The following is an 11,065-nucleotide window of genomic DNA, read 5'->3' on the forward strand; positions in this document are numbered from 1 at the left end:
CAAATGTGTGAGGAGACGGAGACGCAGCTTCTGGAGAGGACAGATGAATACACCAGGCTGGCTGAAGAAAATTCTCACCTCCAGAAGAGGTGTGCTGAGGAGGAAAGGTTCAAGCTGAGAACACTGACCCAAAGGGGCAACTGATGCGAGTGGCCGAGGAGCGAAATTCCACCACCCAAACCACCTTCGAGCCTGACTGGAAGCTGCACAGCACAGACTGGAAGCTGCACAGCACAGACTGGAAGCGGCGAGAGACATGGCAGAAAGTTCTCAGGGAGAAGTCAAAAGGGACCATGGAGAACCCAGGCAACTGTTTTGAGCCCAGGTGAGTGAACCAGGGGTTCAGAGCCCCTCAGTGTCAGCTTGGGCAGAGGAAAGCCCTGGGTCCTGCCTTCTTCCACTGGAGGACCCCGCAAGGAGACAGAAGAACCAGTAGCAGACAAACTGTCCGTCATGCTGCAGGCTCTGGGACAGCGACTGGGTCCGCTTCGGGCACTCACAGCTCGACACGGCTATGATCCTTGTGGTGGTCCCAGTTCAGCAGCCTGAACTAGAGCTTCCTCCAGCTGCTGGACAATCTGCTTATGTCTTTGGACAGGTGGATGAAGACGGTTGGTCTGTGGGAGAGCTGGCCGATGGCACAGGAGGATTTGTCCCCTCTGATTTTGCCAAAGACAATTCAGATGACAACCTGGAAAAGGAGAGCTGGAATGATCCTCTTAATTTTATTTTCAGTCTCTTGCCTATTTTGGAGGAAGATGATCCTGATGTGTCTGGTGGGGGCTAAAAAGCATAAATAAACATAGTCTATACTAACCCCCAGAATATCTACAGAAGTGAATTTGTACTTAGAAGTGTTTTGGTTTTTTTTTTTTTTTTTTTAGATTTTTGTAGAAGGTAGGAGGCCTCCTATGGGCCCAGCAAAGCCTGGATGAGGCCCCCGGGCACTCTGGAAGGTCATTAGGGTCCCTCCCTCCAGAGCCCGGAAAAAGCCCCAGCACCTTTCCACAGGACAACTGTCACGCCAGAGCACCACTGCTGCTGGCAGCGATGGGGACCCTCCTGTCAGCGATGGCTGCTGTGCATGTCCTTGCTGTAGGGAACAGGGAGCAGAGAGAAGTGAAACACGAGTGGCATCACTGCAGGGACTGTCGGCCCAGACGTCATTCATGCGCCAGGAAGGGATGTTTGTGGGGCACCTCAAACCCACCGGTGGCCTGGCATTCGCAGATTGCAAGTAAGCTGAATGAATAGGTTGGGTTTGGCCAGGGCTTCCCAGAGGGTCCCCTGACCCTTCCCCAGTCCAAACTGGTCCTGCAGGTCTTTTTGCTCAGAGGTGCTTCTGCCGTGTCCTGCCGGTGTTGCCCGTTAAAGCACTCTGGAGCACGAAGCCTGATGCCTGGCCGTAAGACAACTTCTGGAGCTCACCTGGTGCAGGTGTGTGCCTGGGCAGTTGCTGCTCACACAGACAGTACTCAGAGGAACTGGTGCTCGAGGACATGCCCTGTGCTGGATGACTGTGTTCCTTGGGAGCACTTCACTGAGGGTTTCTTGACAGGTTGCTTTTTTTTTTTTTTTTTTTTTTTTTTTTTTTTTTTTTTTTTTTTTTTTCCAAAAAAGGGAGTGCCCTGGTCTAACTCCATTGCTCCTCCTAGAAAATAAGGAGCACTCAGGCTTTCCTCCTGCCTGGACCATTGCACACCATTCTCCAGTGCTGCCTCCTTCCATGTCTGCCAGCTGCATCTCCATCCCCGGGGAGATGATGGAGGAACAGATCCTGGAAACAACTTCCAGGTTGTCTTTTGAAGAAGAAAGTGATGGGGAGCAGTCGGCAGGGATTTACCATAAGAGGCGGTTTTGCCTTATACTGTGCGACAAACGAGGCAGGAAGGTCAGCTTACTCATATCAAATGAACCTCTCAGGGACCAGTGCTCGGAGGGTGTCCCCTCCCGAGTTCCAGCTGGCCACTCATCTCGACAGAGAACTACAGCTCAAGCTTTACCGAGTCCTGAAGTACCATCAATTTTCTTCCTGTCTCCCAGCATTTCCGCCAGCAGCACACCCCATTTGACGGTGTCTACCGAACGCCCCATGACTGATGCTGCCCCTGGTTTTAGCACCTTCTCGGGGAATGCAGATCCTGAAAGGACAATCAGGGGACCTCACCCAGCACCAGCAGTGTCATATGCTGTCACCACACTCAACAGGTCAGGAGCCTGGAGAGTCCCACCTGGGTCACCAAACTGTTACAGGGGGCTCTGGCTGGCAGCATGAGCAGGACCCCATGTCACACCTTATGAGTAATTTTAGGACTATTCACATAGCTGCTTTTACAATCACATCAGCTGCTGATGGAAAGCATAGTGGGCTGGGGGATTTCTTTGCTTCCATGCGCAGCCTTTTGTTTTTCTTTACTAAACTGCCTTTATCTCAGCCCACAAGTCTTTTTTTTTTTTTTTAATCTTATTTTCTCCTTCCCTGTTGTGCTGAGGAGGGAGGGTGATAGGGCTTCTGGGTGGGCAGTGGTCAGCCAGTCATGGTCAATAGGGACAGGACAAGTGGTGATGGTTTTAAACTGAAAGGACAGATTTAGACTGGACACAAGGAAGACTTTTTTTTTTATAATGAGGGTGGTGAGGCACTGGAACAGGCTGCCCAGAGAAGCTGTGGATGCCCCATGACTGAAGTGTTCAAGGCCACGCTGGATGGGGCTTTGAGCAAGCTGGTCTAGTGGAAGGTGTTCCCCTCCATGGCAGGGGGGTTGGAACTAGATGATCTTTAAGGTCCCCTCCAACCCAAACCATTCTATGATGCTGTGATGGAGAAAACTGTGTCACTAGGTACAGCACTAACATGTTCCCTCACCTCAAAGCCAGCAGTATTCAAACACTCAACAGCCAGACACACAGTTAGATTGTGCTTGTACACAGCAGTCATTTCAGAAGCATCAGAAACAGGGTCAGAGAGTCCTTCCCAAAGTGTCTGTAACACAAGCAAGTGTTAAAATAATGAAATCAAACCTCCGTACCTGTTCAGAAATGCTCACTTGCAGTTTGCAATACTAAAATTTGCTATTTAATGCAGCGTGGAGTACTGGTGCAGGCACCAATACCAACAATAGTAGCAGCAGAGCCAAAACATGGAGAAATCTGTTACAGGCAGATGTAGGATTATGCAGAACATAGAAGCAATGATGAGGCATGCAACTGCAAGATGGAAAGGCAAAACCCCTCACGAGATATGATCAGAAACAGAAAACCGGCACCCAAAAAAGCGAGAAGCGGGCCAAAACAGGAGGAATTGAAGGAGCCGAGATGAGAGACAGCAGGCACAGGTGGGACAAAGGAGCATTTCATCGCCCCAGTGCGGTAACGCTGGTTATTTGGAACAGTACCTACGCCACACATTCAGAACGACACTCGTGTTGTTTTCTTTGCAGTAGCTAAAAACAACATTTTTGCATTTGAGAAAATACTGCCGCTTGCCTTCCACTCCCGGAGCCAGTGGGGAGTTAACCGTTGTGTTCCCAGCCTAAGAGACAACCTCAAGTCAAGCAATCCGCACGTACACCACAGAGCTCCCGACTCACCTTGTCCAGCTGCTGCGCGTTCTGGACAGCTCAGTCACAAAGTGACAACACTTGGCGAGTATTTGATTTGCTGCTAGAACAGCTCAAATGTTATTTCCACCTCCTAAAATGTGGAGCCAAATCCTTTGGCGAGTTCCCATGAGGTATCTATACAGACCTAGTTCCACAAACGCTGTGTTCTGGTATTTAACTACTGAACCCACTTGAGAGCTGTGGCAAACCAAATTACAGCCTTTTCGCATGGCCACTCATGACCTTCAGTTTAAGGAGAAACAGGGAGCAGTCCCTGTCACAGGTTTTTGCTGACATTCGGCGTTAAACTTTCTATGTTTGCCATGTCTTTGCTGTACGACATTCTACTGATGATGCCAGCATTGTAATTCATTTACAGCATGTTATGGACAGTCTCTGCTGAAAACTTATGGCCCCAGTGAGTCTCAGAAGCATGCCCACCCTTCAGGCGGGCTTCAGGGCCACCCGAACACAGTGCTCCATGCAGGCACACCGAAGTTTCCACCTAGCAAAGCACACACATCACTAAACCACATATTCTGTACTACATTATGAGTGCATTTGTGCCTACCCGAGTATACCTGCCAAGTCATCATCTTTTGTAACAAGCTGCCCAGGATGTGGTTTAATTGCATTAAGTCACCAAACTATCAAAGATAATTTGACATGACTGAAGGCAATATTCCATTTTTCCAGAGGTTTCACAGTCAACTTAGCAGGGGGCAATACCACACCACGGGTTAGTGACAGATTCCCTAACCATCAGCTCAAAGCTTTAAAATTCTCCTAAAAGTAGCAGATACAAAGTGTGTTTACATATGGTAAATTAGCAATCAACAGTGAGTTATTTAAAGGTTCAGCACTCTTTATACTTGAGAAAGAAAACACAGGGCAACAAGAAGCAAAGTCACAGCAAATTATGTCTAAGAGATTCCTGGGTTTAAAGTATATCCATTAAAGAACACTCTTACAAAAAGCTACAAAGAATTTAAGTCTCACAGTTTAAGAGAAGATGGAGAAAGAACGCACCTTGTTTGCCTCAAATGTAAAATATTTCAAGCAAAATAAACTACAGGATTATCTCTGCCTTTTTCTGTAGGAGCCCAAAGCTCGTAGCACTGAGCTGCAGTGAGTAAAGTGAGGTGGTGTCATTACCAACTGAACGCGTGACATACGGAGCTGTATGATGCACACACAACACTGCCAGCTTTCACAGCACAGATCTTCTTCCTTGCAGGGTTTTACAAAGGATATGATCTGACTAAACGCTCTTCAGAACATGTAAACAACCCTGACAGTTTTCCTCCTCCCTCCTCTAAGCACACTGAAGATGAGACTACAGGTAGTTCTATGCCTGCAAAAAACACTTAGTTTTGAATGAAGACAATCTCCTTCCAGTTCCAGGTTAAATATTTACCACTTAGGTTTTTTTCCTAAAACGTATGGAATTATTCTTATTGACAACTTCTCAGCATAAATATATTTAAGACTTCTAGCTATCCATCTCTGAACAGGAAATCTCTATGATGTCAATTAATCAAGAACTATTTGAAAATTGAATTAAGAAAGTGTCTAATTCCATGGCTCTAAATGTAACAACATAGAATTTGATACCAAGAAACTTTCAAACTGGACATCACAAAGGAAGCCTTCCATCCCACCAGCATCACAGGCCTCAAAAAGTCACAGGCGCTTCAAGCACACGGTGAGGTTTACAAGGGAAAGGAGCCTCTGAAAGCTCAGTTTTATACTGGATTCTTTATCATCTCAAACACGAACAAATCAATGAACAAAGAAAATTGTAAGATGTTCAGTTTAAAAGCAGAGATTTATATATGTACTTAAAAGACATAAAATAATAATTCTTTTTAAATATTATATGAACTTTATTGCATATATCATTCCATAACAAAACCTTTAAGTTACTGAAGGTGGGAGATATTTATCTGGATAGAGCTGTCTGTCAAAGTCACGTAAATCATCTTGGAGATTACTGAACCATTTGATTTCAAATTCTGTGGCTGATGCAGTTACCAGTGATGACAGCGCTGAAGGGCCAATACATTTTACCTCACCCTGAAATTCCTCTTTTAGTTTCTCTGGTATAAGATCCTGCTCCATAACCTGCAAACAGAGTAAGAAAGAAGATGGGAAACAAGAAAATAACTTGCAGAGAAAACAGCAAATATGATGTTAGTAACAGATCTTTACAAGAAAAGCCCTTGACACAAGCCACACGCCACCTGAACGGTTTCCAAGTCACGATCAAGTTGTCAGCCTGTTGCATTCTGCAATAAACACGGAGAACTGAGCCCAAGCTTCACAGCTGCACAACCCCACCCAGCTTCTCCCCCCGCTTCCACAGGGGGATTTTTACTCTCTGAGTAGCAGCGGGAGTCTCAACGCCAGCTCTGCATTCAGTGCTCACCCTGCAACAGCTCCAGCACTCTGATGCCCTGGTGGGAACGAGGGCGACCAAGGGACAGCCAGGGGAGGCTCCTTTTCCCAACCTTTTCAAAACCTGAGCTAGTCTGCACGCCACTGCCCTCTGAAGGATGAAATCCCACAGGACCGCCTGCCAGCCCGGCAGTGCCTTGGCTTTCACCATGAAAGCTGCCACACTGACAGCAACGTTAGATTCAAGCTGGCTTCCTTTGGTTCCTTAGGATAAAAGTCAGAAACTCTACAAATAACTCTAAAAATGTTTAATCTCTATGAATAAAGTCATGCAGTGTTACTCTGCTCCTTTGTATTTCTTTAAAGCTAGAAGCCCGTACATCAAACAGAACAAAGGAATCACGTAAAAGGATGTCTCTGGCTTTTTCTGAAAGTGTTTAGTACTTTTTCTGGAAGTGTTTAATACTGCTGTGGCCATCAAAGTGATCTCCACTTCCATTTCTCACTTGTGATTCACTTTGTGGCATCTAAAATTCCTGAGATAAAATCTGCATCCCAGGAAACGCACGCGATGACACGTCTGCAAATACAAGTCCAATGAGAAACTTTACAACCCTGAACACTCCCGAAAGGAGAATCTCAGCAGAACAGATAGACCTGCATGACACAAGCCAGCGCTGCACCGGTATCACTGTCAGCTGCAGTTAACACACTACCAGGGCGACCCGTCCCAGCTAATTTACCTGGCTTCCTCGCACAGTTAATGAGCTCAGGGGAGCGTGACGCTCACAGGACTCTGCCTGAACTGGCTCAGGTACCTCAACCAGCCTACGTCTAGCTGAGAACTTGCACACAGGGGAACATCTCCTCACCTTGGTCATCAACAGCAAGGAGTTTTCACTGAAACCCAGTTGTGCCACTTTGTCATCGATTTCTTTTTGACCTTTTATGTTATTCTCTAGCACGAAGGATGACTGTTGCAACTGGGTGAGCTGAAGTAAAAGCCTGAAATAAAAAAGGAAGTTAAAAGGAGGCACGGCTGGCAAAACGGTAAGTCAGCAAACCTAAACCCAGCCAAACTGTACTACTTTAAAACAGTTCTCCCTGACTTTTGCTGACACTGTAAAAACTGCAAAGAAATTAATACATCCGTACCAATGTACCCTGGGTGTGGTATACCCGTGCCATGACAGAAGTACTGAGGAGACAACATGCCAAGCACCTCTGGTTGCTCTGTGCAAGCGTTTTTCTCCTTGTGTATTCGTCACACAACTGAAAAGAGGAGTGTGGATCTGCTCGTGCTAACTGCAGCGCATCAGGGGTCCCACAATCCTACTAAGGCCCAACAAGACAGCAGCGGAGTCTTGCCTAGTGCAGTGACCATCTATGCTCGTAACCTGGGCAGCTAGAAATCCGGGGATGTTAGACAAATACCAAACATCCTCCCCACATAGGCCAGCCCTGGAGTATTTTCTAACATCTTTCACCACAGTTTTATGTTGAAGGCAGTGCCCCGGAAGTCACCACCGTGATCCGGTGACGGTTAAGACACTGCGTTCACCACATGGCTTCATGTCACGGACAGATCCATCACCAACTGCTCAACCACAGAATGCAGCAGCAGTTTCCAGAGTCCTCCTCACACCAAAGGACGGTAAAACATGTCGGTAGGGAAACAGTTAAATGATACACGTGTTATAATAAAGGTGTGCAATTTTATAAGGAGAAGGTTTAAGATCTCAGATGAAAATTTTCATTTCAGCATTTTAAACATCAAAATTAACAAGTTCTGAGCCATAAACCATTTGTAAATTCAATAAAGTTTTGACTGGAAAATTCAAAATAAAAATGGAAAATATTTTTAATTTGTAAAGTGGTTTTGTTTCAAAACTTGCTTCAACGTAATGTAAGAAAGAATGAAATCTCAATGAAAATGAAACAAACCCATTTCTCCATCTTTTTTCCTTGTTAGCAAAACAGAACTGCAAAAAACAGAACTGCATTTCCTACAAAAAGCAATACTACCATCCCTTTTCCAGGGGCAATGTAACGGGCACACAGGCTTATGCAGCATCCACATCTCACAATCCAACAGACCTGAAAACATTAGACAACCTATACAACGCATAGCCCTGGGCAGGGGGCAGGGTCCAGCTCACTCCTGGACAAGTGTATCTGCAAATACAAACCACAACACTTCGTGAAACTGTACAGCCAAGCGAGGAAATCCCGCAGTTTCTAACTGTCCGGGTGCTGAACCATTTCCACCGAAACACGCAAGGCAGATTATTTTCATACAAATGCAGCTTTACTATTCAACGTCAGGACTAAATCTATTAACTTCCCCCAAGCAGAAATTAAAGTCCCTGTCTCTCAGTCACAGTGCAGTTAAAAGCTACTATCTCTTTTTTTACATTTCTTAGATCTTGCCCTAGCAGGGCACTTACACAGTGTTCTCTGTAAACATTTGTGGAGGTTCATAAAATGGCTTTAAATACAGCTGGTGACTGTAATACATTATTAAGAGGCAAGAGGGGGGGAAAACTCCAAGACTATTTAACAAAACCAGTTCCTAATTATTTCTTTGGAAGATGATGTTTTGGGGATTTTTGTTGTGCGCAAGAGTATTAAAAAGAGAGGGAAGAAAAGGGAAGAGCATTTTAATGCAGCCCTGTCAATCAGCTGTCACAGACTTCATTTTTCAACCTCATCCACTAGGCAGATTGGGCTGTTATTATTATAAAATACATTTTCACTCAAGCATGAGGCTTCAGGCAAATAAGACAGGTGGCACTCGCAGACGAAAGACTGGCCGGCCTTCCCTTTGGGCCGCTTCTGCTGCTGCATCTTTAACACCAACCTAACAGCAGCATTTATGAAGAACAAGCCCTTTGTGCAAGATTACTTGGAAAGCTTCACAAACTAAGGTCATTAAAAAACATTTTACTTCTCCACAGCGCATGACAGTGGTTTACTCTTTCCACTCAGATTTAGGCTGTTAACAGCGACCATGCTAGTGGGTTTTGCTTTTTAGAGCGGAAGCAATAGCAGGGTGCTTCTATGCTGGCGCTGCCAACACCGCAACACACATTTAAATTGAAAATGTAAACTGAAAACATTAGGGTTAGGAAAAACATGCTTTAAATTGTTCTCCCCTGGGAGAAGTTAACATTATTCTAAGAATATTTTTAGTTACCTTGCTCTAATAAATGAGGCACATGCCTTTATCTTGACTTTCTTGGACATGTTCTGCTTCCCAGACTCGGAGGCTGTGTGTTTCCTGCCATCTGTCCTTCCCAGTTCTTCTGAAGTGCAGAGCAATTCTTTTGCAGGTTGGCTGCTGCTACGAGTCACTGCATTCTGCCTCTCTGCTTCTGTAGCACGGCTGGACCAAGGGCCTTCCTTCTGGCCATCTGATCTATGACGCTGCAAATTAATCTCTTCTCCAGTTGATATTTTGAAACTATTATCACTTGCACTACACTCTTCAGACTGATTTACTTTTGTTTCTGGAATGGCTAATGAAGACAAACTCTGTAAAAGGCTCATATAAGCTTCCGCAAGTAACTTCCAGTACCAAGGGTTGAAAGGATGTAAGCAGATCAGTTGCTGCAGACACATGATCTTTTTCTCTACATTTTCCAGACCCTGGTAAATGGCAAGCTGCAGGTTGAGAACCGTTGTTAAGTGATCCGTGTTAGTAGCGCCGTTTCTCTAGAAACAAAATACAATAGATTAAAACCAGCAGTAGAACAGAATCGTCCTTCACAGCCTGAAAAATGACACACAATTATCACTAAAGGTAACTTTTCAATTGCACAAAACTGCGCTCTTGATTTCAAATGATACAACCTGATACAGATCACGCATGATCAAGCTGACAGCATTCCCTCTGGCTGCCTTCTCTCAGCCTGAAAGGCACGAAGGCCCCGAATGCTGTCATTTGTTTATGTGCCTTCAGAGTTTTATTCAGCTGCCCTTCTTTGTAGTATAAACACATTTTATATATAATAAACTGCAGCAATAAAATTCTAGGAGACTTCGGAGCCTCCGGTCTTTTTCCTTTATGGGGAAAACTCGGTCTGTAGTTAGGTACTCTTCTTGGTGGCAGTTTGGCAGAGAGTATATGGAAATAAAAGGGAGTTTTGAACCACCATTTTTATAGTGGAAAGATTTAAGCACCCATTTACCCCCTTTCTTGTAATTCCTATTACATTACATTAATTCTGCCTGGCAGAGCATGATATTTAGTCCCTTCCAGGACTACCAGCCTCCCTGCACAGGGAGCTCATTGTGGTACAGGGCGTTCTGATTTCTAAAGAGTGATTATATCGGCAGTGACGGTTATCCTCTGTTGTCCAAATACTCTGAGCACTGAACATGCTGAAGGATTACACATATGAATATTATTTTTCCAGAAAATGCTACATATAAAAGAACTACCGGCAATATTTTCACACTCAAAGCCTAAAAGGAAGATTGCATTATGTACCATTTTTTCTGCAATATCCAGAGCCTCCTCGTGCCTTCCTAGGCGAGACAAACACCGAGCCTGGCCCTCTTGGACATCCCGTCTCATTGCAATGTTACTGGGAGGTAAGAGGAGTAAGCAGTTTGAGTATTCACAGAGGGCTTTCTAGTAGCATCGACAAAAAGAAAAGCCAAACAAAACAGTGAGAGATTTTCAGTTAAAAGCAAACTTGACAGTATGTTTTGTTTATGACTACAGTCACAAAGGGATTTCAGGAGCTGAAGTCCACATTTTCGTTTCTCCGGACTCAGCTACCACCTATGCCAGCAACACATGAGGGCCCCAGTACACAGCCAAGTCTCGACAGCGATGAGCAACCTCCGCCCTAACTCGTGTTTAAACCCTGGCATCTGCCCATCTTTCCCCCACCAGGCCTGATCCAGAAAGAATCATCTACCCACCCAGGCAATACCTGACACAAGGCGTCTTTCCCCCAGCTACCAACTCCAAAATCAGAGCACTCATCCTGAATGTGGGGGACCTCGTTTCAAATCCATGCCATTCTCCCCAGGAAGCCTTGAACCTGCAAGCACTT

At 45.2% G+C, this 11,065-nt stretch overlaps 1 protein-coding gene across 1 annotated transcript; it reads right to left on the bottom strand.

Moving 5' to 3' along the window:
• Positions 1-1,019: 1,019 nt before the first annotated feature.
• Positions 1,020-10,855, bottom strand: LOC104501273 (the record flags this gene model as incomplete). Its single annotated transcript, XM_010145060.1, has 8 exons — positions 1,020-1,093; positions 2,004-2,141; positions 3,400-3,532; positions 5,529-5,726; positions 6,872-7,004; positions 9,196-9,713; positions 10,492-10,635; positions 10,822-10,855. Coding segments are annotated over 8 exons (1,372 nt in total), but the record flags the coding sequence as incomplete, so codon positions are not given.
• Between the last annotated feature and the right edge of the window lie 210 nt (positions 10,856-11,065).

This window comes from Buceros rhinoceros, unplaced genomic scaffold (genome assembly GCF_000710305.1).
Source record: "Buceros rhinoceros silvestris isolate BGI_N320 unplaced genomic scaffold, ASM71030v1 scaffold20151, whole genome shotgun sequence".
NCBI classification, from domain to species: Eukaryota; Metazoa; Chordata; class Aves; order Bucerotiformes; family Bucerotidae; genus Buceros; species Buceros rhinoceros.